The 27,896-nt window shown below is 37.9% G+C and overlaps 1 protein-coding gene across 6 annotated transcripts in view; it reads left to right on the forward strand.

The window, feature by feature from the left end:
- Window positions 1-27,896, forward strand: part of AFG1L (AFG1 like ATPase) — a 205,735-nt gene that overhangs the window by 121,868 nt on the left and 55,971 nt on the right. For all 6 annotated transcript variants that reach the window (XR_011497820.1, XR_011497818.1, XR_011497819.1 and 3 more), the window contains exon 8: window positions 11,536-11,618. Coding sequence is in view for 3 of the 6 variants with exons in the window: in XM_014839041.3 (XP_014694527.1) it covers window positions 11,536-11,618 (83 nt within the window). In the remaining 3 variants the exon portion in view is untranslated. The remainder of the gene's footprint in view (window positions 1-11,535; window positions 11,619-27,896) is intronic.

The following is a 27,896-nucleotide window of genomic DNA, read 5'->3' on the forward strand; positions in this document are numbered from 1 at the left end:
AGAGGAAGACAATTACCGTACGATATCACTTATATAAACTCCACATATAAATGGAACTCATAGAAACAGAGAGTATATTGATGGTTGCCAGGGACTAGGGAGTGGGGGAAATGGGGAGATGTTGATTAAAGGGTACAGACTTTCAGTTATAAGATGACTCAGTTCTGGGGATCTAATTTACAGCATGAGATTATAGTTAACAATACTGCATTATAGACTTGAAAGTTGCTATAAGAGTACATTTTAAATGTCCTCACCACAAAAAAAAGAGATGATAATTTTGTAAGGTGATGGAGGTGTTAACTGATGCTACTGTGGTAATCATTTTGCAATATAGTAAGTATCAGTTGTACACCTTAAACTTAGACAATGTTATATGTCAACTATAGCTCAATAAAGCTGGAAAAAAATCAATGTGTATCTTTTCAAGCATTTTCCTGTACATTTATATGCGTACATATCTCTTTATATGCCTAAATATGTAGTTTTCTTTGTTGTAAATTAGTGGGGTAATAGTTACGTCTTAATCTGATTGTATTTTTATCCCTTGAAGATATCCTGGAGATCTTTTGCTATCAGATATCACTCTGTCTCATTCTTTTAGAAGTGGTTGCTTTTTATTTCACATTATGACTGTATTATCATTTTTAAACTAACCTGGTATTTTTGTATACTTAGGTTTATTCTAGTTTTTACTTTTCAAATAATACTTTAAAAAACCTGTTTACAAATGTATTTTTAGTCACACGAATCAATGTTTCTGTGGGATAGATTCCTAGAAATGGAATTTCCAGGCCGAAGGTTCTGTTCAATTAAAGCTTTGTTGGGTTTTGTCAATTTGCCCTTTACTTGTGTACTAGCTAATATAGAAAGTTAAATGGTGAAGTTGAATTTACAAATAGTTAAATGATATTTTTTTAAGAAGCCACATTAACCCTTCTAGCACCGTAGGGTATAAATAAATAAATGACAAGAAATCTTGTGGAGTTGAGGTATGATGTATGATGTGGTCTTATTGGATGTTACTTGTACATATTGAGTCAGCAACAGGTTATTGCAAGATCATATTACCAAAATATTTAAGGGTGGTGGAATTTTTGAACCTTTGTTCTGTGTCTTATTCTGAACATAGGAAGTTTGTGTTGTGGTGAAGACACATGGTCTGCAGACTCGAGGCCAGGTCTTCTGCCCCCTATGAGCTAAAAAAACTCTAGACAAGTGATCAGAATATTTGACCTTTTCAATCCTCAAATACTGCATTGGCAAATTGAGGCCAATAATCCTATCTTTAAAGGTTATTGTAAAATTAAGTGCTCAATAGCTGGTAGCTGTTGTTATTTTTATTCTTCCTGACAGTTTTGTAAAGATAACCGTGATTAAATATTTATCTTCTGGATTAAGTGGCAGTGGGGCATCTTCTGTATAGCCAATAGAAAGCATATAAACTCTATGTATCATCCCATGGGTCAAAGGTTGCCACTTTTCTAATGAACAGAAACAGTTCTTCCTATAAACATTGAATTCTTTGTTTTGTTTTCCACCCCTATGCCAAAATAATTTGGTAGTATAAGGACAAGACTTCGTCGATTCTGACTTGCTTACCATCCTGGCACATAGCTATTTTGGATGCAAATTGGTATCTTAGATCATCCAAATTAAGTCTTATCAGGAAACATATGCTAACAGCACAAGTTGACAAAGTCAGTATAGATTCGCATTCTTCACAATTTCCTACTTCCTGATGGTCTAAAGATGTTAAATACCGTAATTTACTAGAGTCCAAATATTTTCTGGAAATCACTATGTCTAAGATAGAGTAAGTCATTGGCCTTCTGAACAATGCCTCTGGATACACAGTAGTAGTTGCCACAGTCAGATGTTCCATTTTTCCTTTTATAGATGTGAGAGTGGTGGTGCGTTCCACTCGAGTTCCAAACACTGACAGACCCTGTAGCTGTTGTGCTGGGCTTCAGGGCTACACTTGCTAAGTTTGATCAGGTGTGCCTCCAGATGCTGGTGCTTTGCCCCCTCACTCCCCCCCTCCCCCCACTTTTTATAGTTACTTTGAAAATATTTTGTGACGTATCAAGAAACATTATTTCAGAGGAATATTGGGATGTTCCAATTCATAGTAGTGCTCAGAAAGATAAGGATGTAACCTCACTTGCAGTATGAGATGTGAGTTGAAAACCTAACTCTGTAAACTTCTGGTTGTCTAGTTGGAGATGTTGTGATCCTTGCTGTAGACTGATCTGTAGTATCTCATCACTCAGGTCTTCTTCTGTCCTTTCTGTACATTCCCATATTTTTTTTTCTAGGGAAATTTGTTCCAAATCCTTTTCATCTAATCAAATTACTCCAGCTTTAGAATAATTTTCCAGCCCACATTAAGCTTTATCAATCCTTTGTTTCCTTAGTATTCTGTTACTTTCCTTTGTTCATTCAAACAATTCTTGACAACTCATATGCTTTTATGTCCTTTACCCCCATTGCAGAATAATTTCCTTTTCATCTCATTTTATCCAAATATGAGCGAGAAGGGAATCAGTGCTACTGATCTCTGGCTCTGTGATTCTAGGATCCTAAACAGCAACCCTGGGTGGTCCTATGGCTTTAGTTACCACCTATGGTGGACATTGTGGTTATTTTCTTTAAAATCCATTCCACCTCTCTGCTATTGTGTAGTAACCATGTGATCTGGATGGGACCGATCAGAGGTGGGGCTAGATTAGGCTAAGCCAGTGGTTCTCAGCCCTGGCCACCCATTAGAATGACCTGAGGAGCTTAAAACAAAACAGACAAAATCTGCCAAGTAAACCCTCCCCTGCAAAAATGTCTGCAAGTGGGGCCTGGGCATTGGTACTTTCTAAATAATTCCCAGCTAAAGCTAATGTGCAGCCAGTGTTGAGAACCATTGGTCTTCTAACTAGGTGTTTCCATCTTCCCTGCCACTTGCCTTGGTTCGGGAAACTCAAACCTAAGCAGTTAACTTGTGCCATTCCTCAAGTTACATGAATTGGTTATGGTGGGTATAATCAGCCTAATCAGCATAGCTCAGGACTTTTGTTTTCTGGATGTGGATATGTTTTCAGTTTCATCTCTTTGTTGTGAAGAGACCCTGCCTTGGGATGAAACTCTTACTTGGAAGAGGACAGAACTTCTTAGCTGAGTTTCCTCTCTCGGCTGAGTTCTGACAAATACTTCTCTGACCATACTTTACTTACCCTCCTCAAGCCCTCTTCTCTACCAGGTCCTGACTTTGGCCTACCAGGTGCATGTTAGTCTTTGCTGAGTCCATTTTTGCAAGAATCCTACTGAATCAGCTCCCATTTTGTCGTAATAGCTCTTTGGGAAAGGCACTTTACTGATTGGCTGCTTCTTTTAGTTCCTAACATATTCACTTCACCTAAGCTTTGCACATACATTGCTGATGATTTGTTCAGTTGATCAATATTTACTGAGCATTTACTATGTACTATGTACTAGATAGTGTGTTATGTGCTGGGGACACAATAATGAACAACACAGACGTGATCCTTGTCTCATAGGGTTTACCGGCTTGAAACTCAAATCTGTTTCTACTATCTCAGTCATTATAGGAAAACTTTCAGTTTGTTATGTGCAGTATAATATAGCTGGGCAAAGTCTCTAAAAAGCTGCCTCATATATTTTTGTATGGGGTTAGACTGTAAATAAGTAAACAAATCTGTTTGCAACATGGCTGCTTGTCACGTTACCTGTCAAGACTAGGCCTTGCTCAGTTAGCATACGAGCTGGGGGCAGCATAGGTACAACTTTCCCCGGGGTGCTGACAGAAGACTGCAAGAACTCCCCAAAAAGCCCACAAGAATTCTGCATTGCCTTGTATATCCAAGTAAGAGCCCTGATTGCTTGAACATATGCTGGGGCATGGTGGCAATAAGGCAAGCAGTTAAGAATACGAACAGTGGAGCCAAAATGCTTGGGTTTGAATTCTGGTTCTACCACTTTTGATCTCTTTGACATTAGGCAAGTTACTTCTCTGTGCTTTAATTACCTATCCATCTGTAAAATGAGAATATAATAATAATAAGAGGATTAAGTAAGAGGGATATATTTAAAGAATTTAGAATGGTTCCTGGCACGTGGTAAGCCCTTATATCAGTGTTTGCTGTTTAATAATGTTGATGATAAAGATGGACCTGTTTATTTACATCTCAAATTCTCTTACCAAGGGCCGGCCCTGTGGCTGAGTGGTTAAGTTCGCGTGCTCTGCTTCAGCGGCCCAGGGTTTCACCAGTTTGGATCCTGGGCTCGGACACGGCGCCGCTCGTCAGGCCATGCTGAGGCGGCATCCCACATGACACAACTAGAAGGACCCACAACTAAAATATACAACTATGTACTGGAGGGATTTGGGGAGAAAAAGCAGGAAAAAAAAAAGAAGAAGATTGGCAACAGTTGTTAGCTCAGGTGCCAATCTTTTTTAAAAAAAAATTCTCTTACCGAGTTTATGGCAGTCTTATGAGATTTTTAAAAATAAAAACAGAATCTGCATGTGTATTTTGTAGAAGAGAGTGGTCGTCAGAGATTAGTTTGTACTTTCCTTTTTATGTCTGTGAGAAGGGGGAAATCGTCGTCACTGGACTCCAGTCGTGCTTTGAAGGGCCTGTGAATGTATGGTGTTGTGTAGTGAGGTGAGCAGGCAGTCCCTGCTGTCTTGGAGTTTACCTTCCAAGACTGACAACGTTGGTTTAGATGATCAAACAAAGGTCGGAAAAACAGTGGTCTATGAGTTGACCAGACACTTTAAACGTAAAAAACATCCTATATAGTGGAAGTTTACTATAATACAACTCATTGTAGGATAGGATTTAGTATAGGGTGCATATATCTCTTACACAGTTTTGGACTAAATACTTAAAGGAAATTGTAATAGAATCATATAGTATGGACCTCTAGAAGAACAATTAGCACATTTATACTGTACAGAGGTAATTAATTTGGGACAGGGAGGGAAGAGTAGGGGAGCAAAAATTTATCATTTAAATTGTATAAGGCCAAAGAAAAATGGTCCTCTGGTTACCATTTAATATAGCAGTGTGATATGGTGGGAAGACCATGGATTTGGGGACAGGAATGACCTGGGCAAATCATGGCTCAGCCACCTACAAACTCTGTGGCCTCTCTGGAGCTCTGTGAATTGTGAATTTACTGTGTTTTCCCTTCCAGCTGTAGCTGCGGAAAGTCAGATTTGTAGCTCACCTAACAAACAAGTATATATAGGTATGCTTTTTAGCTTCAGTCTTGGCTTTTTAAATTTTAATCTTACAATTATTCTTTCCTTTTTTACTGTTTTTAAAAATGCCTTCCTATATACTTATTAATGGAACAAGAGTATTAACTTGCTGGGGCTTCCCTAACAGAATACCACAGACTGGGTGACTTAAACAATAGAAATGTATTTTCTCACATTCTAGAGGCTAGAAGTCCAAGATCAAGGTGTTGGCAGGGTTGATTTCTTCTGAGGCCTCTCTCCTTGACTGGCAGATGGCCATCTTCTGTCTTCACATGTCGTTCCTCTGTGCACACGCATGTCCCTGTCCTAGTTTCCTCCTCTTATAATGCCACCAGTCATATTGGATTAGAGTCCACCCTAACGACCTCATTTTAATGTAATCACCTCTTTAAAGCTCTACCTCCAAAGACAGTCACATTCTGAGGCACTGGGCATTAGGACTTCAACTTACGCATTTGCAGGAGACACGGCTCAGTTCATAGCAGTAATTAAAAAAAAGGTAACCTCCCTCATAAATTTCCTCAACTATAGAATGGGGATTGCAAAAATGATTACCTTGCTCTTTGTATGATTATTGCGAGGATTATATGAGATAAATTCAGGTCAGTTGCCTAGAACAATTGACTCAAATAATAGTCACTTTGGAATTGTTAAATATCTTCCTTTCCTACTTTTTGGAAAAGGAGAGAAATTCTGTAACTGATTGATAAAAGAAGAGACACAGACCTTACCTACTAAGGCGATAGTGTGTGTATTTGAAGTGCGAGAGACACCTGGGGTGGCCAGGGAAGTAGGAGTAGGGCAGTGGGGAAAAAAAAAGTTTTTGCTTACTTTGGAGTATGAGATGATCCACAAAGCAAAGGAGCCGAGGTGGCTTGAGATAGACTCTGAGGCTGGGGTCTACTCCAAGATGCAAAAAGCCTGGAGAACTTTGCCCTGAAGTGGAAGAACTTCAGCAATAGTGTTAAGAATTTTGGACTGAGTTTAGAATTTCCTTTATTTTATGAAAGAGGAAACTGGCATCCAGAGAGGTTAAGTAATAGGCTAAAATCACACAGCTAGTCAAGTGGCAGAGGGCTTATCAGCTTTAAAAAATTATGTCCATGATTGGGAGGAGAAGAAAGTGGTAACTTGAGGCAAATATCTGAATTCTACCAGACTGTCAGAGCTTAAGCTATGTCTTATGCATTATTGTATCTCCAGTAGCCAGAGAAATGCCCAGCATATAGTGTTCAATGATGTTTGTAGGTTGATCCAAAATAAATATTAAATTTGCAGGGGACTTAAACCTTAACTGTACATTTTTATGATATAAAACAATGTAGCATATTTATGAAATTTATGGAACATCTTTGGTATCATCCCAAAAATCAATATACAAAAAAATTACATTAATAAGCGAGTTTCCAAGACTGCTAGATACAGGGTCAATATTGAAAAATCAATTGTATTTCTTTATACTAGTAGCAAGCACATACTTAGGAGTGCTTATACACTCCTGGTGGGAGTGTAGGTTGTATAATCACCTCAGAAAACTGGCAATATTTACGAAAGCTGAGCATACTTTTACCCTCTGGTCAAGCAGTTACTCTTCTAGGTATATATCCAACAAGAGCATGTGCACGTCTGCACCAAAAATCACGTGCAAGAATGTTTGTGGCTGCATATTTGAAAGAGCTAATAACCAAATGGTCATCGACAGTAGAATGAATCAATAAATTGTGGCATATTCATATAGAGGATACAGTATGACAATCAGTAAACTACAGCTATATGTAACATATGGTTGGGTGAATCTTGTAAACATCAAGGAAACAAGTCGCGAAAGAATACATGCTATATGATTCCACTTATGTAAAGCTCCAGAAACAGGCAAAATTCTGTGATGCTGGAATCAGGATACTGGTTACGTTTGGGGAAGTAAAAGAGGATACTAAGGGGGCTTCAGAGGTGCTAGTAATGTTCTATTTCTTGATTGATCTGGACACTTATGATTTGTGTACTTTCTGTATTTGTTATACTCAATTATAAAAGGCTTAAAAATATGTAGAAGTTTATGTATTGAATTTTTATACATCATTACTTAAGTTTGGAAATAGTAGCACATGATTATTTTAAATGAGACTGAAGCAATTAGCTTAGAATGTATAGCTGCCTCAAAAAAACCCACAAAAAACCCACCCTCACCCAGTCTCCCACCCTTTGTTTGGTTCAGTGTCTTTCTTGTACTCTTACTTGTCATTTGCTTATAGAACTGTATTCCTCGCAAACAAAATTAATAGTATGCAGTATAGTTTTTCTATATTTAAATCTGTAGTTGTTTCTCTCAGAACTTTTAAGATATCAAAAAGAATTAAGCTTAGAACCATGTGTATAATATGATCCCAATTTCTCTACCTACTTGTCTGTCTGCCTGTCTATCATCATCTCGATACGCGTAGGAAAAACTTGAAGGATATAAGCTATAAGCAAACTTTTTTCTGAGAAGGGGATAGACTTTGTTTCTACTTTAATACTCTTAATATTTGAATTTTTTACAATGAGCATGGGACACTTTTTTAGTTAAAAAAATACAGTTTTAAAGAATTAAGTAGAAAGATCTTAGTTATGACAATATTTTATTTCCTAGAACTAGAAAAAGTCTCAACCATTTTTTCCTTTTATACTTATTAAAAATGTATAAAACCAATCAATACTGTCAAGAAAAACTCCAATAATTTTGATCCTTTAAATTCCTATTTAATATAATCACTTAGATTAGACATAAGATTTTGATTTATGTACTTGGATTTTTTTTCTTTTTTTCCAAATTTTCTGTGGTAAGCAATATTACTTTTATAATAAAGAGTATTTAAGGGAGGCAAATCTTTATTTATTATTTCAATCTTTGCTTACGAAGTTAGTGTGTTGTGCTCTTAAAGGATTTTTCTCCACAATATTTATCGTTCTTTTGTTCCAACTGGGAAGGGAAAAGGCAGAGTAGAAGCTATATAAAGTTATTTTGTGAGATGGCTGTTTTTCTAATGGTATTATTCAGAATTTCTAAAAATACACACAATAGATTTTGAGGAAAAGGCAAACTGCTGGAATACAGTTCCTTTAGTAGTACATTTTTCTTTCCACAATCTAAGGCCTTTGACTCATGAGTGTGCTCCCAAGGGTGTATTAACCTCCCTCCTTTTCCTTCCCAAATTTCCCAATTGCATTTTTAGTTTGTGTAATTGTATTTGTCCTTTGTATACATAAATATACAAATTATTTTAAAATACATTTTCTTTGGTGGCTGATTAGTTTTATGCATTTGAATTGGATGGTGATAAGAGGTCACAGGTCTTGTAAATATCCCTGGAATTAGGAAATTATTTAAGAGATCATGCCCTTTTGACTAGATTCATTCTCGACTAGAAATAGTTTATCTTTCACCCTCCTTTCCCCTTCTGCAAAGTGTTTTGAAGAATCTAGCTTAAGTGAATAAAGTCTGAAAATCTGAGGTTTATTTTTCTTTAAAAATATAAACTGAGTGTTAGTATTTTTCAGACAATTAAGAGCTAACATCTAAGGGCTTCTGTTATAGTTCTGCTGATGCTGATTAGGTATTCCTCAGTGGTGATTAGGAGATGTACAAATGCAATCATTTGGTAGGGCTTAATCACTCATATGAGAGAGAAGTTAGAACCCAGAAAGAGAAACTGAAGCTTGTATAACTTCCATTAGCCTTATTTTTTTAATGGCAAAAAAAAAAAATTTGTTTTGACTAAATTAGGAATATTAAGCCATATAAGATAAATTGTGGTTTAAAAGAAATAAAGAACCTGGGGAAATACACTGATGTGAATACATTGCTACACTGTGTAGTGTTTTGTCTGTAGAACAGGTCGCTTAGGAATAATCGGCCCTTACGTCCCAGGACAGATTTCCCTCAGAGAGGTAGAGTAGGAAGGCTGCCTCGACAAGTGTCTCTCCTTCTTTCTTTGTACTGGGTGGCTGAGTCCAACAATTATAGCACAGGCAATGGGGGGACGTGGCTCTTTTCTCAGGTTTACTACATTCTGACTGATAGTTGAGAAGGAGAGAGATATATGGCTATGCCTTTTTTTTTTTACAGGTCATCTGAGGCAAGGGGAGAGTGGAGTGCATGTATTTGGGCAGTGCTGTATTCCTTTCTGGTGAGAAGCGTTACAGGGCCTGAGTACCGAGAGTGAGGCCTGGGGAGAGGGTTTGAACAACTTAGCGTGATGAGCTAGGGATGTCTGGATGGGGAGGCCAGCTGTCTGCGCAGGTCAAGCCCTGTAGGGAGGCGTGACCCTGTTAGATTCAGGGGTCGTTCTTCTGATGTGCAGTTCACAGGCTCAGATTTGTAGCCTTCCCCAGAGGACAACTTCTTGGGGATTGTTTTATACTAATCACATTCGCTACTGCTAATACATAAATCAAAATGCAATACCTACTTCAGCCTTTCAGCCCAGGTTTCTGGGTCTTCACTGCTAGGGTGACCAACTATCCTAGTTTGCCTAGAACTGTCCTGGTGTGAGCACTAAAAGTGCTACGTCCAGAAAAACTCCTCAGCCTTAGGGAAACCCTTCAGTCCCATGGGGATGGTGGACCTCCCTATTTTACTTCCCTGAGTCCCTTAGCAACTGCAGCCCGGGAGGAGGGGAAATGTATTCTCCCCGCTGCTGGGGGCAGTCTCTTCCCTCTACTGCAGGTAATAAAGAGCCCTTAGCCCGTGCAGAGCAGTACAGCCAGGATGCAACTTCAGGGAGGAAGAAAGTTGCTACATCTCAAATGTGCCCTGATAGCTATTGCTGTGGAACAAATGACTGCAAAATATAGAGGCTTAAAATGGCATTACTTTATTATCTCCCCTGGTTTCTGTGGTTCAGGGATTTGAGAAAAGCTCAGCTGGCAATTCTGGTTTGCTCACGACTGTAGTGACAACAACTGGAAGAGCTGGGGCCTGGTCAGACACCTCTGTCTTCATGTCACCTCAGGGCCTCTCCAGGTCGTCTCCCTGTATGGGCTACTTTAAGCTCTCTCATGGCACGGTTGCCTCTGGGTAGTTTGATGTTTATCTGGCAGTTCAGGGTTCCAGAGCAAGTGTTCCAGCCAACGAGTAAGAAGCTGCCTCAAGTGTCACACTGGGTATTATTGCGTAGCAGCATTGTCACTGTAGTCACAAGATTCAAGGGGGAGTACGTAGACCCCACTTCTTGTTGGTTGGAATGTCAATGTCACAACATGTTGGGATGGAGAGATTATTGCAGCTATCTTTGGAAAAATACAATCCACCATAATTAGCCCAATAATGCAGTTTTTCGTTAATAAAAGTAATGAAGTTGTTAAAATATAATTTTTTCCTCATGAATTTTCATAATGCAATTTTCCTTCTGAATGAAAACAAAAAGGTCAGCCTGTAAATATTTCTTTGCATTGTTCTGAAAACCCATGCTCATCATTGTTCTGCTAGAATGAATATGTATATGTATATGTACATATATTCTCTCCCCTCGCAGAAAAGCCAACTGACCATGAGAGGTATATCAAATGTTCATTTGCTTCCATAGTAAGAGTTTTATGGGTGTGCGTGTGTGTGTGTGTGTGTGTGTGTGTGTGTGTGTGGTGTGAGTTTCTGTGCACATATACACCTGGGGGTCTAGAAAGGAAAGAGTAGGTGTGAGAACAGGAGGACAGCAGTGGCACAGGACGACTCAGGTTGAAGGGAGGCATCCACAGCAGAAAGGAGCTCTGAAGACCTTGATGGCTGGAAAGGGAGCTGAGGGACAAGGGCAGTGGCGGTCATTTAGAAGTGAGGGGCAGGTATACCTATAGCATCACTTTAGTATGATCATTCGTTTGAGATGTGGATACTGACAGTCTGATGCAGCTCTCTTAGACTCTCTCTCCCATTGTGACACTTAAGACCCATGACTTATTCTTTCCGACAGCCTCCAGCTTCTCGCTTGAGAGTAATGGAAATTGGGGTTTTAAAAAAAATCTAATGCAGTTATTTGGGGAATTTGCTGACAGGACTGTTTTAGCAAAGTTTCAGGAAGGCATGCTGCAAATCTTAATTTTATTAAACTGATTTTTTTGGCTTGATTTATGATTCTTGCATGAGTTCTATTGTTTTGTCCTTAACTCATTATATTATTTTAAAGAGGAATATTTCAAAAATTGAAAAAAAATAGGATAGCAGAAAGATGATAATTCTAAGCTACCACTTGTTTAAAAAGATATCTTGTGTGTTTGCATTGTAGGAATACTGTAGTACGATCCAACTCGATTCTGGGGTGGATTACCGGAGAACGGGGCTTCCTGCTGCAGGAAGACTCTACTACCTGTAAGTTTGTCAAAAAGTTTTCATTTTCCAGGTTTAATATCTAATAATTAATTAGGAGAAGATGTGAAAAATAAGTAGAGTGACTATTAGAACAAGAAAGGCTAGTTCTGAAGCCCGAGATTTTCAAAATATGAAATGTTCTACCGTTAACTTCTGTAAACTGCGTTTTTTGCCATGCACATTTGCATGATTTATAATGTGTGATTGGAGGAAACCCTAATTAGTTTTTTGGGGAGGAGTGATGACAGATGGTTAGAAAGTAATGAGTATCCTCTTATAAGAGACTCTAGTACTAAGAGAATATCTTTATTGTGCTAAAGTAATTAATTATTTGTGGACATCTTCTGACAAACGTGTCATTTCTGTTCCCCCCAATTGTTGTTTTATTTTCTCAGGCAATCTGCTTGTAGTTATCATTGTTGATTGACTTCCACACGTAACTGTGTAAAATATATACACACAAGTGCAACTGGATATATTCTGTCTTTTAAAAGCTGAGACGCTCCTGAGTAAGAGCAATTTGTAATAATAGATGTATTCAGCACGTGCCGTTAATGCTGAAAAACAAATATAGTTTGTTTTAAAATGTCATTTGTGAGAACCTGAAAAGGAAAAAGTGCTTTACAAATGCAAACTGTTGTTTAGCGTGTGCTGCCAGTGTTTGGCACATCGTGGGTTCTCAGTGAATGGATCTGTCTAAGGGCTCATTGTGATTTAACTCAAAGGCATGTTTCTGCTAATTTAAATTTTGATGACAACGTGCATATGAGAGGTTCAGAAAAGTTCTTGTCTCTGCCACCTTGTAAGCAGAAGTACTTTACTGTTTTTGAAGCAGAAATTAGCTAGAAAAATCACATAATTAAAACTGCTTACTTTACAGTGTACCAAGGGGACTATTTCAGTTTATTATTCAGATTCTGATGATTATTATAGGAGGTTCTTCATCTACCCTTAAGTACTTTGTCTTTAAAGTACTTTATAATTTTAAAAAGTTCTTGCACTTTTTTCTGCTTTAACTTGGACTTTTTTTCCCTCCAGTTTCTTTTCTCCTTTTTTTTTTTTGGTTGGGAAGATTGGACCTGAGTTAACATCTTCCTAACGTCAAATAGTCTTCACATCAAATAGCTAACATCAAAATAGTCTTCCTCTATTTTGTGTGTGGGTCACGGCCACAGCATGGCTTGATGAGTGGTGTAGGTCTGTGACTAGGATCCGAACCCGTGAACGCTGGGCGCCAAAGTGGAGCACGCCAAACTTAACCACTATGCCACTGGGCTGGTCCACTTCCAGTTTCTTTTATGTTTGTGTTTTCTGGTTTTTTAAATTTTTCTGATGTTCTCAACCTTTCCCTGATTCTTTGCTACCTATTTCTTGATATTCCAGATGTGTGATACTTATAAATTAACTTATTATTATTCTCTTTATTCTTTTTCAAAAGAGGTAATCTTTGTACCCTGTTTTCCCACAAAATATGTCCTTCTATGGAAGAATTAAAACATTTTCCTAATGGGAAGTTCCTTAAATAAAGATGGTAGTTTGGGTCTAAATCATGAAATTTGTTTCATAGTGCCGGAGAGGTCTCAGTGGAATTTACAGGAGGTGGAAAGTCTGCTTTTGCTTGGAGCATAGCCATTTTCTCTCTGACCTACCCTGTGTTGGCTCTTCCTTTTCCTGATAAAAGTAATGCAATTCTAACACAGTGAAATTCAGGTTTGTACTTAAGATGTGCACTGGAAGAAGACAGAATCTAACAATGTCCCAGAAGTCCAGGAAACTAGAACTACAAAGGATAGATACCCTGACACTCTGGAACAGTATTCTTAAAAATATATAAATTCATTTAATCCTCAAGGAAGATAGATTTATTCATGAATTTAACAGCAAAAGGGCTTCACCCTAGTCTGGTAACCAAGAATAGAGTCTAGAGTCACACCTCACTCATAGGGTGTGGCAGATATGTATCCCTGAGGGGAATTAGGAATTAAATCATCTCAGAAGTGGGAGAATAATATTAGACACCAAGATAGGGTGCTAGGGATGTAATTTATATTGTTTCACATGAGCCTTTAGGTGGAACATCTTTCATGACAAAGTAGAAGAAAATTTCCTGGGGTCATACTCACATTTCTGATTTAATTAGGTTTCTTTTTATCTTGTTCTCACAGGAAAACTTATTAATTTCCCCCCATAACAGATTTTAATGTGCCATGCTATATATTGCCCTGTTAAAGTGTGTGTTTCTCTGCCTAAACATCTGGAATTGGTTCCTGAATATGCAAGCCCTTGTCAATCTCACTGGCACCCCAACTGCCCGAAAGGAACAACAGAATTCTGGCTTCCCTCTAGGGGAACACCAGGCACTCTCTCAGAATTTCATACAAGCAGAATCCCTTCTATGATATTTAATTAAATAGAAATATTCATTAATTCTGTATTTTATTAGTCTAACTTTCCAAAAGCCAATTAAAAATGTCCCAAAACACAATCCAAATAATATCAAGAATTACCAGAGATTTTAAAAGACTACCCCAAAAGTTGATGTGGAAAACTTTCTATGGTTCATAATATCGTGTGGGTTACAGAACTAATTCATATGTGGCATTGTATGTGTGTGTGTGATCTATTTCAGTTGTAGTTTTATGTCACGTTAAATTTAGAAATCATAGAGTACCTTTATAAATAAGTTTCAGATGTTTTTGGCCCATCTCAAGAAGTTTTTAACCCCATATAAAACAAACTCAGAGAATTTAAATTTAGTAAGTTACAAGCGACAGAGAGCTTGAGTGCAAATTTCCAAACTTTTGCGTAGATTAAAACACGCCATGGTTGTCCAATTTTGCATTCTCTGGTAACTGCATGATCACCCCGGAGATGAGCACAAAGTCATTTTCTTCCTGGTTGCTTGGTGGATTGGGCTCAATAAGATGTCCATATATGGAATATGGTTTGCCAAAATCCAAACAGGTCAACCAAGCGTTGGGCTCAGACCAGTAATTTATTTTGAACTCCTGGGTGTTTGCCAACGGTGGCCCTATCCCATGCCTTCCAGAGAATTTAACTGCTTCAGATTAGCTCTCTGCTTGGGGGCTGGTGATCCTAGAGAATACATTTTATGTATTCATTGAACATCTCTTTTCAGACAGGAAACACCACTGCTGAGGGGGTCCATGAGATGCTCCCCCAGGCCGTTTTGCTGTGTGGGGTTATGTTTTCCTGTGGAGAGGAGGTCACCTTAGACTCACCCTTGCTCTCTGTTTCTTTTCCTTTTTCATTCAAAAGCTGAGTAGTATAGGTTTTTTCCTGCTAAGTCTGTTGAAGGAACTGGGAGTTGAGGGTGGAGAGAGGGTTCCTGTTCAAACACCATACCTCCATCATACTCACATACAAACTCTCCACCGCCAGCACAGAAACCACAGCCCCAGTGGAAGATTGTAAACTGAACCAAAAGAGATGGGGGACAGGTGCTGGACCTGGGATTTGTTTTTACCCTGCTTGTACATGAATAGGTTTACCTATTATTGTTTCATGGATGCTGGCAGAAGGCACAAGAGACCTGGATCAGAGACAAAGGATTTCATCTCTTTCGGCGTGAAGAGCATGTTGTGCCGGTTCCCTCCTTGCCCCCAGTCCCACTGTAGGGGAGGGCGAGTTTTGCTTAGGGCCCAGATAAATGCCTGCATAGGCAGTGAGTTGTGTTATAGGAGAGGACCTCTGAGCTTGGAGAATCCACCAGTTTACTGCCAGAAGTAAGCAAGCCTGCTTTTTGTCTTATGGGAGACATTGCTTCATCCCTCAGGGTTTCTTGCTGCAAACACAACCTTGAGAAACGGTTTGGGCCTTCCATTCTTGGCGGTCTCAGCAAGATGTGTAGGTGAGTGAGAGACCCATGGGGGATTGTCTGTCCCAGCAGAGGACATTTACCAGACTTTTAACCTTAAAGAAGCCAGGCTTTCTCCCTTTATTTCATTTGGCTCCTATCCACTGAAGTCATCTATCACTTCAACAAAATTACATCTGAACACATTATTCAGTTATTTAATACCTCAATTAAATTGTCTCAAGACCATTTCAATTCCATGTATATGGGGACTAGAATCATACTGAAAATAATGAAAAATATAAATTACAACTTTTCAGACACAGCCGAAATACTCACATATTTTTACCTGGCTAATTTACTACATACGTTCATCCATCTTTTGAACATATTTCAAAAAGAAACTTCTTGAATACTTTTACCAGTGGAAGTTTCAAGTCTTAAGTACTCTTAATCTTCCACTTGGGAAACATTTATTCCAAATAAAAAATCATTTCTGAGAATATATCTTTGAACATCATTAAAAAAAGAAAAAGTTTGCTGGCAAAAAACACATGGCTTCAAGGTTATAGCTCTGTTTTAGAAGAAACTTCTGTGAAAACAAAGACTGGAGCTCATACATGTTAAAATGTACTTCCCCACAATCAGAAACTTCCTGTTACTTGTCTGTGATCTTACCTATACTCCCCTGCCCTCACCTGAGAAAACCAGATCAATGAAAATTTAAAACATTTCCTAGCTTGATTGTCATATTTTCTCATACCTAAAACTTTAGCAGAGATCTATCTTCTGCCTGGGAAGTTGCCACCTCTGGTTCAGCAGAGTCTCCAGGACATCTTGGAACCTTTCCCCCATCCCCCATCATTACCATTCCAGGTGTTTCTGTTACAGACATTGGAATTTACAGTTTCAGTCTTAGTTTTTCTTACCAGTTAGAGTACCAGCCCAGTCATTTCCTGTTTCAATTCCCACTAAGAACCTCTGAAACATCTGCCAGTAGAAGCAACTTGAAAGTTGTTAGGTCTAGCCCCCTTCCTTTTAGACTGTGATTTGTTTCAGTTTCATGTACTAGACTGCCGGAGTCCCTAAGAAAGCTATGTGTGTACCCCATTGAAACAATTTATCATCTATCATCTCCAACAAAGCTGTTATAGTGGCATGCCAATATAGGTCTGTTATACTCTTTTCCCTTCAGTTCACTAAATTCTCTCATGTATCTTTTAGAGTCTTCTGCATGTATCTCATTCCTACTTCTGACACTAGTTTGCATGGTGTCACAGTGGAGCAGTGATGGTATTGAAGGGAAAACATCACACAGTTAAAGAGTATAAAATTTATTCAGCAGCAAAGAATACAGAAAAATATCCATACAGAGATAGTTGCACAAAACAGAAGACAACAACTCAGATGAGAATATGCTATGTTGTCTTCTGTTTTGTGCAACTATCTCTTGTCTTGGTGAAGTAAGGGAAACTGACCTTTGATTCACACTGATTGACAGTGAACATTCAGGCATGTTCTAGGATTTGCATCTCGTTGTTGCACCTGGTGAGCAGGCAGGTACATAGCCAGAATCTCCCCCATCCACCCACCTAAGATTGACAAAGGTGACCTGATGGAATCCTTATCCTGATCAGGTGCTATCTTTGTTAGCTGATGGGCCCTTACGGGCCAGAAAAACATACAACTTCAAACAAGAATATGCTATAGAAGTGGAACCTGGATTTGACCAATTTACAGGAAGTATTAGGTGCGATGGAATGTATTAAATAACATCGTAAGAGTACGTTCATCAAAATATAGACTGTAGATTTTTTAAAAATTATGTAAATAAATTGGTTCTTCAACAAATAAGAAAAACAGAGAGAGAAATGGTAGATGGAACCTATAGTTTGAAAAAGACTTAAGGAACATATCAACCAATTGCAGTGCATGGACCTTATTTGAATCCTGAATCAAAAAAAAGGACAAAAACAAAACAAAAGCTGTGAGCAATCAGAGAAATTCAAACACTAACTGGATATATCAAGACATTGAAGAATTATTGTTAACTTTCTTAGGTGTGATAAGGATATTATATTTATTTTTTAGCAGCTTTATTGAGATGTAATTCACTTGTCATACAATTCACCCATTTAAAGGGTCTAATTCAGTGACTTTTAGTATATTCACAGAATTGTGTAACTATTACCACAATCCATTTTAGAATATTTTTATCACCCCAAAAAGAAACCCCATATCCCTTAGCCATCACTTCCTTCTCCCCACATTCGCCTCACACCCAATCAGTCCAGGCAACCACTAAGCCACTTTCTGTCTCTATAGAATTGCCTATTCTGGATATTTCATATAAATGGAATCATGCAATATGTGGTCCTTAGTGATTGCTTTCTTTCACTTAACATAACTTTTTCAGGATTCATCCATGTTGTAGCATGTGTCAGTACTTCTTTCTTTTTTATTGCCAAATAATATTCCATTGTTTAGATATATAACTTTTATTTATCCATTCATCAGTTGATGGACATCTGTGTTGTTTCTCCTTTTTGGCTAGTGTGACTAATGCTGTCATGAACATTCATGTTCAAGTTTTTATGTGGACTTATATTTTTATGTCTCTTGTGTATACCTGGGAGTGGAATTTGTAGAGATGGTAATTCTGTGTTCAGTCTTTTGAGGAACTTGTAGACTCTTTTCCAAAGCAGCGGTACCATTTTACATTCCCACCAGTAATGTATGAGGGCTCTGGTTTCTCCGCCTCGGTGTCAGCACTTGTTAGAATCTATGTTTTGGTTGTAGCCGTCTGTATTAGTTTCCTAGGGATGTTGTTACAAAGTACCACAAAATGGCTTAAAACAACAGGAATTTATTGTCTCACAGTTCTGGAGGCCAGAAATCTGAAATCAAGTTTTCAGCAGGACCATGTTCCCTCTGGAACCTTTAGGGGAGAAACTTTCCTTGCATCTTCTAGCTTCTGTTATTTGTACAAATACTTGGTGTTCCTTGGCTTGTAGATATGTCACTCCAGTCTCTGCCTCTGTAGTCACATTGCCATCTTCCTGTGTCTCTCTCTCCTCTTCTTCTAAGGACATTAGTCATGTTGAATTAAGGGCCCACCTACTTTAATTACATCTACAGTGACCCTATTTCCAAATAAGGGCACATTTTGAGGTACTGGGGGTTAGGACTTCTACATATCTTTTTTTGGAGACAACCCAAACACAGTCCTGGTGAGTGTGAAATGGTGTCTCATTGTGGTTTTCATTTGCGTTTCTCTGATGGCTAATAATGCTGAGCATCTTTTCATGTGCTTGTTGACCATTTGTATATCTTCTTAGGAGAAAGAGCTATTCAGATACTTTGCCTTTTTTTTTTTTATGAGGAAGATTAGCCCTGAGCTAACATCTGCCACCAATCCTCCTCTTTTTTTGCTGAGGAAGATTGACCCTGAGCTAATGTCTGTGCCCATCTTCCTCTACTTAGTGGGACACCTGCCACAGCATGGCCTGATAAGTGGTGCATAGGTCTGCACCCGGGATCTGAACCAGCGAACCCTGGGCCACCCAAGCGGCGTGTGTGAACTTAACCGCTGAGCCAATGGGCCGGCCCCTGCCTATTTTTCAGTTGGGACATTTGTGTTTTTATTATTGAATTTTAAGTGTTCTTTACATTTTCTAGATATAGGTCCCTTGTCAGATAGATGATTTGCAAAAATATTCTCAGACTGTATGGATTTTTTTTATTTTCATTTTTTAAAAAATTGAGCTATAATTGACATATAACACATTAGTTTCAGGTGTACAACATAATGATTTGATATTTGTATATACTGTGAAATGATCACCACAGTAAGTCTAGTTAACATCCTCTTTTTATTTTTTTGATGATGTCCTCTGAAGCATAAACTTTTAAATTTTTATAATGTCCAATTTATTTTTTCTTTTGTTGTTTATGCTTTTGGCATTATACCTGAGAAACCATTGCCTAATCCAAGGTCACAAAGATTTATGCCTATGTTTTCATTTAAGAGTTTTGTTTTTAGCTTTTATGTTTAGGAGTTTGATTAATTTTGAGTTAATTTTTATATATGGTGTGAGAAGGTGGTTCATCTTCATTTTTTGCATGTGGATATCCAGTTGTCCCAGTACCATTTGTTGAAAAGCCTATTCTTTCCCTATTGAATTGTATTGACATTCTTGTTGAAAATCTGTTGACTGTAAATATAAGAGTTTATTTCTGGTCTCAATTATATCCCACTGATCTATTTGTCTATCTTTATGTAATACCACACAGTCTTGATTGCTATAACTTTGTAGGGAGTTTTGAAATCAGGAATTGTGAGTCCTTCAACTTTGCCCTTTTTTCCCCCAAGATTATTTTGGCTATTCTGGGTCCTTTGAATTACCATATGAATTCTAGGATCAGCTTTTCAATTTCTATAAAGAAGCCAGCTGGGATTTTGATAGAGATTGTCTTGAATCTGTAAATCACATTGAGGAATTCAATATCAAGTCTTGTGATTCATGTAATGTTTTTTAGTTTCCTAGGGCTGCCATGCAGAGTGCCACAAACCAAGTGTTTTAGAATAGCAGAAATTTATTCTCTCGTTCTCAAGGCTAGAAGTCTGAAATCAAGTTGTTGGCTGTTTGGTTCCATCTGGGCACCCTGAAGGAGAATCTGCTTCATGCCTCATGAAGCTTCTGGTGGAGGTCCTAGTTTCTGGTGGAATTCCTTGGCTTGTAGGTGCATTACTCCAATCTCTGCCTTTATCTTCACATGGCGTTCTCCCTGTGTGTCTCTATTTCCAAAGTTCCTCTTCATATAAGGATGTCAATCATTGCATTGGGGACCACCTAATCCAGTATGATCTCATCTTAACTTGATTACATCTGCAAAGACCCTATTTCAAAATAAGGTCACACTCATAGGTATTGGAGGTTAGTACTTTAACATCTTTTTGGAAGACACAGTTCAACCCATAACAGATGCCTTTCATTTATTTTGGCCTTTAATTCCTTTCAACAATGTTTTATTGTTTTCAGTGTATAAATTTTGCAATTCTTTTGTTAAATTTATTCATAAGTATTTTATTCTTTTGGAAGCTAGTGTAAGAGGAATTGTTTTCCTAATTTCATTTTTGGTTCCTTCATTGCTACTGTTTGGAAATACAATTGATTTTTGCATATTGATCTTGTCGCCTGAAACCTTGCTGAACTCATTTATTCTAATAATTTCTTGGTAGATTCCTTAAGATTTTCTAAATGCAAGATCGTGTCATCTGCAAATAGAGGTAGTTTACTTCTTCCATTCCAATCTGGATGACTTTTATTTACTTGCCTAATTTGCTTGCCTAGAAGCTCCAGTGCAAATGTTGGATGCAAGTGGTATATTCTATCATAGAGAGGAGACACCTTGTTCCTGAGCCTAGGGGGAAAGACTTCAGTCTCTTACCATTAATTATGATGTTAGCTCTGGGTTTTTCATAGATGCCTTTTATTAGGTTGAGGACATTCCCTTCTATTCCTAGTTGTTGAGAGTTTTTATCATGAAGGTGTGTTGGATTTTATCACTGCATTTTCTGTGTCTATTGAGATTATCGTGTGGTTTTTGTCCATTATTCTGTTGATATGGTATATTTCATTAATTGATTTTTGGTTTTAAATCAACCTTGCATTTCTAGGATAAGTCTCATTGGGTTGTGGTGTATAATCCTTTTTATTTGTTGCTGGATTTAGTTTGCTAGTATTTTGTTGCGGATTTTTGTGTTTATATTCATAGGAGTATTGGTCAGTAGTTTTCTTTTCTAGTGATGTTTTTGTCTGGTTTGCTATCAAGGTAATACTGGCCTCATAGGATGAGTTGGGAAGAGTTTCTTTCTTTTCTTTTCTTTCTTTTTTTTTAAAGATTGGCACCTAAGATAACAACTGTTGCCAATCTTTTTTTTTTTTTCCCTTCTTCTTCCCAAAGCCCCCCAGTACGTAGTTGTATATTCTAGTTGTTAGTGCCCCTGGTTGTGCTATGTGGGATGCTGCCTCAGCATGGCCTGATGAACAGTGCCATGTCTGTACCCAGGATCCAAACTGGCGAAACCCTGGGCCATCAGGAGCGGAGCATGCAAACTTAACCACTTGACCACGGGGCCGGCCCCCCCTCCTTTTCTATTTAGATTTTCTCTTTCTTCTTGAATCAATTTTAGTAGTTTGTGTTTTTCTAGGAATTTGCCTATTTTATCCAGGTTATCTAGTTATTAGTATACAGTTGTTAATAATATTTTCTTATAACTCTTTAAAATTTCTATAAGGTCGGTAGTAATGTTTCCTCTTTCACTTCTCATTTTAGTAATTTTAGTCTTCTCTCTTTTTCTCGGTCCATTTAGCTAAAGGTTTTTCACTTTTATTCACCCTTTCAAAGAAGCAAGTTTTGGTTTTGTTGATTTGCTATATTATTTTTCTATTCTTTATTTCATTGATTTCTACTCTAACCTTATTTCCTTCCTTCCACTTGTTTTAGGTTTGCTTTTCTCTCCTTTGTCCAGGGTCTTATGGTAGAAGGTTAGGTTGTTGGTTTGAGATTTTTCTTCTTTTTTTCAATGTAGGCATTTACGGCTATAAATTTCCCTGTAAGCACTACTTTAGCTTCATCCCATAAGTTTTGGTATATTGTGTCTTCATTTTCATTGTCTCAAAGTATTTTCCAATTTTCCTTTTGCTTTCTTTTTTTGACCTCCTGGTAATTTAGGAGTGTGCTGTTTATTTTCCACATATTTGTGAATTTCTCAAATAACTTTCTGTTACTAATTTCTAGTTTCACTCCATTGTGATTGGAGAACACACTTTGTATAATTTCAATCCTCTTTAATTTATTAAGGTTTGTTTTATGGGCTAGGATATGCTGTTTCCTTGAGAATGTTCCATATGCACTAAAGAATATGTGTAGTCGGTTATTGAGTATTTATATAGATGTCTGTTAGGTTTAGTTTGTGTATGATGTAGTTCATGTCTTATTATTTCCTATTGATCTTCTCCCTAGCTGTTCTATCCATTATTGAAAGTTGGATATTGAAGTCTCCAACTATTACTGTTGCATCGTCTATTTCTCCCTTCACTTATGTCAGTTTTTGCTTCATGTATTTTGGTGCTCTGTTGCTAGGTGAATACATGTTTGTAATTGTTATATCATCCTGTGGATTGACACTTTTATTATTATGAAATGTACTTTTTAATCTCTAATCACTTTTTTTTGGTTTGCTTTAAAGTCTATTTTGACTGATATTAGCAGTGGTTGCTATTTTCATGATATATCTTTTTTCTGTCCTTTTACTTTCAACCTATATGTATCTTTGAATCTAAAGCATATCTCCTGTACAGCATATAGTTGGGTCTAGCTTTTTTATGCAATCTAACAATCCCTGCCTTTTGATTAAATTGTTTAATCCATTCACAGATTATGTTATTGATATAGTTGGATTTATATCTGCTCTTTTACTTGTCATTTTTTTAAAGTTTCGTGACTTTCTTGTTCCTCTATTCTTCCATTACTGCCTTCTTTTACATTAAGTGAATATTTTTTAGTGTAACATTTCAATTCTTTTAATGATTTTTTCTTTTATATTTTTTGTTATTTTTTTTGGTAAAGAACTATTTATCTCTATGAGAAGTATAAAGTATAAAGTTTCATTCAAACTGAAATGTTATTTTAAATTCAAAATGGAGCATTGTATGTTGCTATATGTTTTGATAATTAAAAAGTCAGTAATGGTAATGAATCTTTATGCTGAGGCCATGAGTAGGGAAAAGGGCCCAATGGTGGGTAAATATAGTTGGCTCTGAAAAGTAGATATGCAGTAGTGTCTTTGTCATAAAAACTCCTGTTGATAATTTATGAATGAGTAAGTGTCTACGGCATTGCAAACTTAGAACTGGAAATTAGTACACAACAGCAACAACAACTTTCTGTTTTATATCCTGTCGGACATAGTCAGGTAGGCTATTTATTAATTATGTCTGTTAAAATCACAAAATTGTCCTATTTGACATAATTTAGATGCATATTTAAATATTTATTTATTAATCTTATATTAACTCAAGGACTACTGAATTAAAAATTAATATCAAGAGTTTGAAACACCACCTGAAAAAGTGGTGCAGCAGCAGCAGCAATTCATCTTGCATAGACTTCAACATCAGGTTCCGTCAGTCCACTCAACACACCTCTTATCTTCTATTCCTTTATTGAACTGTAATTTGGCAATAGCACATCACAGCGTTTGTTTTCCAGCAGGCCAGACAGGACCAGAGTAGAGTTGGCCCGCCACTTCCAGCTAAATGCATTAACAAAGTGTTAAATTGTATAGCTGTACTCACCTAGTAAACTGTGAATAAGCTGTTTACACAAAATGTACATGATTAGATAATATATGTACTTGTAAAGTACAAAAGAAAATTTTTAGATTTTCTTAGAATTCTTGTCTTCTTGTTATTTCATCTTCAAAGAGAGATCGTTTATAACTAAAAGTCAGTCTTCAACATAAGAAAAGCTGTTTTGGCAGAAGTCCTAGGTCTTTAGTTACTTGCCATGTACCTTTTTTACCTACGAAAACTCCCTGGCCTCTCTTTCCAGGGTGGATATGACCATCTTCTTCTCCTGAAGAGGAGTTAGAGCTTTTTACTCTCAAGCTTCTCTGCATTTTCTTTTTGTTGTTGTTATTCTTTTTAAAAATCTTCAATTGGGGCCTGGCCCCGTGGCCGAGTGGTTAAGTTCACGTGCTCCTCTTTGGCAGCCCAGGGTTTCACCGGTTTGGATCCTGGGCGCGGACATGGCACTGCTCGTCAGGCCACACTGAGGCGGCGTCCCACATGCCACAACTAGAAGGATCCACAAGTAAATAATATACAACTGTGTACTGGGAAGTTTTGGGGAGAAAAAGCAGGAAAAGGGGAAAAAAACTTCAATCATAATAGCCTTTTTGAAATTTTATGAAAACGAAATAGTTTTGGATCTACCAAGTTGCATTTCTGCATGTTACACCACTGATTTATTTGGGGGGAAATGCAATATATAAATTTGGTAGAAATTTTACATGGAATTTGGGGCTGAGAAGAGGGAGCGAGGGTCTGGAATTTGAGAGCTAAAAGTGCCAGATCCCACTTTCTGCATTATACACAGGTCAAGATTAATGGAACTAGGTGAGTTACTCTCCAGGTGATTGAGAAGGGTGGGAAATTTAGAGACTGAAATGGATCTCTGAATAGTCAGTTAAGCCTTTGAGTGATTGAGAAGATAAATACTAGGACAAAATCCATCCTAACAACTGAGTCCGTTATGTAAAGCAAACCTACGGATGTGAAATGCAACCAAGTCTGTTTTATGTTAAGGCAAGTATAAACCAACTTAATCTTAGACCTGCCTCCAGCCCCAGATTATGTTTGGTGTGAGCACAAAGAGCTGTACAGCATGAATGCACAAGGAATCAGTGGAGTGAGAAGGCTGACTGCCAGGGAAGTTTGGCACAGGCACTTTAAGAGGAAGGGGAAATTTTTCCCTCGTTGAATCAACTTTGGCTCTCTGGAATAGAGAACATGAAGAGAGGGGGACCAAGGAAAGCCAACCCTATTCTACTTGTTGATACCTTAACAAGCTGTTGATTTTTAAAAGGGGATAAAGGGGCAAAGTGTGGGTAGCATTCTGTTCCCCGAGTCAATCCTAATGAAGTAGGAGGTTCTTGAAGAAATTAATTTCCATTTAAATTCATGTGTGACCCTCTTCTAGAAACCTCCACTTGTTTTGGAATTTTTGTTGAGAATTTCAAGTGATCCAGCAATAATAAGGTCTTTTTTTGACATGTTCTAATTCGTAAGTCTACGTTTTATGTTGAGTGCCTGATTTCAGCTGTAGAAATTTTCTCAAAATTGAAACGACTGATTGCTTTCCTGTTTACTAATTTAAGACAGAAAAATAAATCATGATTTTTGTACTTCCGAACCAATCAGGCTTTTAATCCAGGGTACTGTACTCACAGGATTCCTGTAGGAGTTGATGCCAAAGTTCCTGGCGAAGGAACAGTGGTCAATTCCAGGGCTTTTCTGACTTAAAGACGCAGTGGTACTTCTCAGCAGAAAATACAAACCTGCCCCTCCACTGCAGTTGCTGAGCTTAACAAAAGGTGACAGAAGCAATGAAATGGGTGGATTTTACCGAGGCATTATAGAACAAAGAAAAAAGAGTCGGTGATCTTCTTGGGCACCCCCACACCCTACCCCCCGCCAACAAAAAGCATTTGAAAAGACTGACTCTGTTTCTTCTTCAGAAATGACTTTAATTCTCTTACCGTGGTCAACTTTTGATTATCTGTGGGCAGATTTTCTGTTTTGCATCTTATCTGCACAAAGGACTACTCTCCAGTAGCATCCCACTGATGGAGCATTTACCCAGAATTAGAGGAAGTCACTTAAATTCTTTTTTGGTTTTTTTTTTGAGGAAGATTAGCCCTGAGCTAACTACTGCCAATCTTCCTCTTTTTGCTGAGGAAGACTGGCCCTGAGCTAACATCCGTGTCTGTCTTCCTCTACTTTATACGCAGGATGCCTGCCACAGCATGGCTTGCCAAGCAGTGCCATGTCCACACCCGAGATCCGAACCGGCAAACCCCGGGCCACCGAGAAGCGGAACATGTGAACTTAACCTCTGCGCCACTGGGCTGGCCCCTAAATTCTTTATCCCTACTCAGTTGTAGGAGCTTATGTTTCTGTCTCCCCTCCTGGGAGAAAAGGGGGTGCGATTCATAGCATCTGAGCTTAATTCCTGTATTTTCTCCTGATCAGTTTGATGCTACCTAAGGCTCCCTTCCTTAAGATATGCGTCTCTGGTTAAAATTGAACTACATAAAGCTGAACAGAACATTTTCTTTCATGCTGTGTGACATGATATTCTTTTGGTTCCAAAAGAAAACTCTGAATTTAGCTCCCTTTTACACTGAAAAAATCATGTTTAATTTAGTGCCGTCCCTAGGCTGTAGCTTTTCCGTGCAACTGCTGTTGACTAACAGGCATTGCTTTTTCCTCAACTTAACTGGTTAGGCTGGAATATTTTTCAGTTATTTTTGTAATTTGATTCTAATTTTAATGACTCTGTATTTTTGTATAATCATACCCTTGTGTGTTTTTTATGCATTTGTTTTCTGAATACACCTTTTGCCCACCTTAGGTCCAAAACACTTGATGTTTTAAAAACTAGCTGAGCCTGGTCATTCTTTGGTGCTTCACAGCCATGGTTGTATTTCTGAGTGTAGATTTTTAGTGTGAGGGAATGTTGCTATCTTTTTAAAGTGTTTCACTGGAAAATTGACAAGAGGGCCCTGGAGTCATAGACTTACTGCTGTTACTCCAGTTTTTCTCCATTATAAATGCCATGTTTTATTTTTTTTCTCTGTTTTGAAGTTAAAGACATTTTCTGTGGCTGAAATTTTTACAATAAAGTTGTCTTCTTGAAATTTCGTACTTAAAAACGCCAAGAGGTCTTAGGTGTTTTAAAGAATGGATTTTAAAATTTTATGTATATCATAATGATATTTTACTAAGAAAAAGTGTCTGGATTACTATTGCACTAATTAAATTATATTTGTATTTTTATGCCCCACCCATTTCCAAAATAATTTCAGGCAATTTACATTAAAATCATTTATCATACATCCGCCATAACCACTGAAATGGAAGAGGTAGAAAATACCAAGTGTTGGCAAGGATGTGGAATAGTAGAACTTTTTGTACGCTGCATGTGAGAGAGTAAATTGCTACAAGTGCTTTGGAAAACTGTTTGGCAGTATCTGCTAAGCTGAACATAGGCAAACCGTATGAGCATTCTACTCCTGGGTATATGCCCAACAGACATGTATACATATGTTTACGAAAAGGCGTGTACTAGAATGTTCACAGTAGTACTATTTATAGCAGCCCCAAACTGCAAGCTACACAAATACTCGTTGTTATGGACTGGATTGTGTCCCCCTAAAATTCATAGGTGAAGCCCTAATCCCCAATGTGACTGTATCTGGGGACAAGGCATGTAGGAGGTCATTAAGGTTAAATGAGGTCATCAGGGTAGGGCTCTAGTCCCATAGGACTGGTGTCTTTATAAAAAGAAGAGATACCAGGAGTGCTCTCACATGGAGGAAAGGCCGTGTGAGGACGTAGTGAGAAGGTGGCCATCTGCAAGCCACAGAGAGGCCTCAGAGGAGATCAAACCTGCCAACACCCTGACCTTGGACTTCTCACTTCCAGAACCGTGAGAAGAGAAATTTCTGTTGCTTAAGCCACCTAGTTGGTGTTATTCTGTTACGGCAGCCGTAGCAGACATACACTCATCAACAGTAGAATGGAAATAAATGGTGATATTTTCACGCAATAGAATACTGTACAGAAACAAAAATAAACAGATTACTTCCACATGCATTGATATGGATGAAT

This window comes from Equus asinus, chromosome 24 (assembly GCF_041296235.1).
Source record: "Equus asinus isolate D_3611 breed Donkey chromosome 24, EquAss-T2T_v2, whole genome shotgun sequence".
Classification (NCBI taxonomy): Eukaryota; Metazoa; Chordata; class Mammalia; order Perissodactyla; family Equidae; genus Equus; species Equus asinus.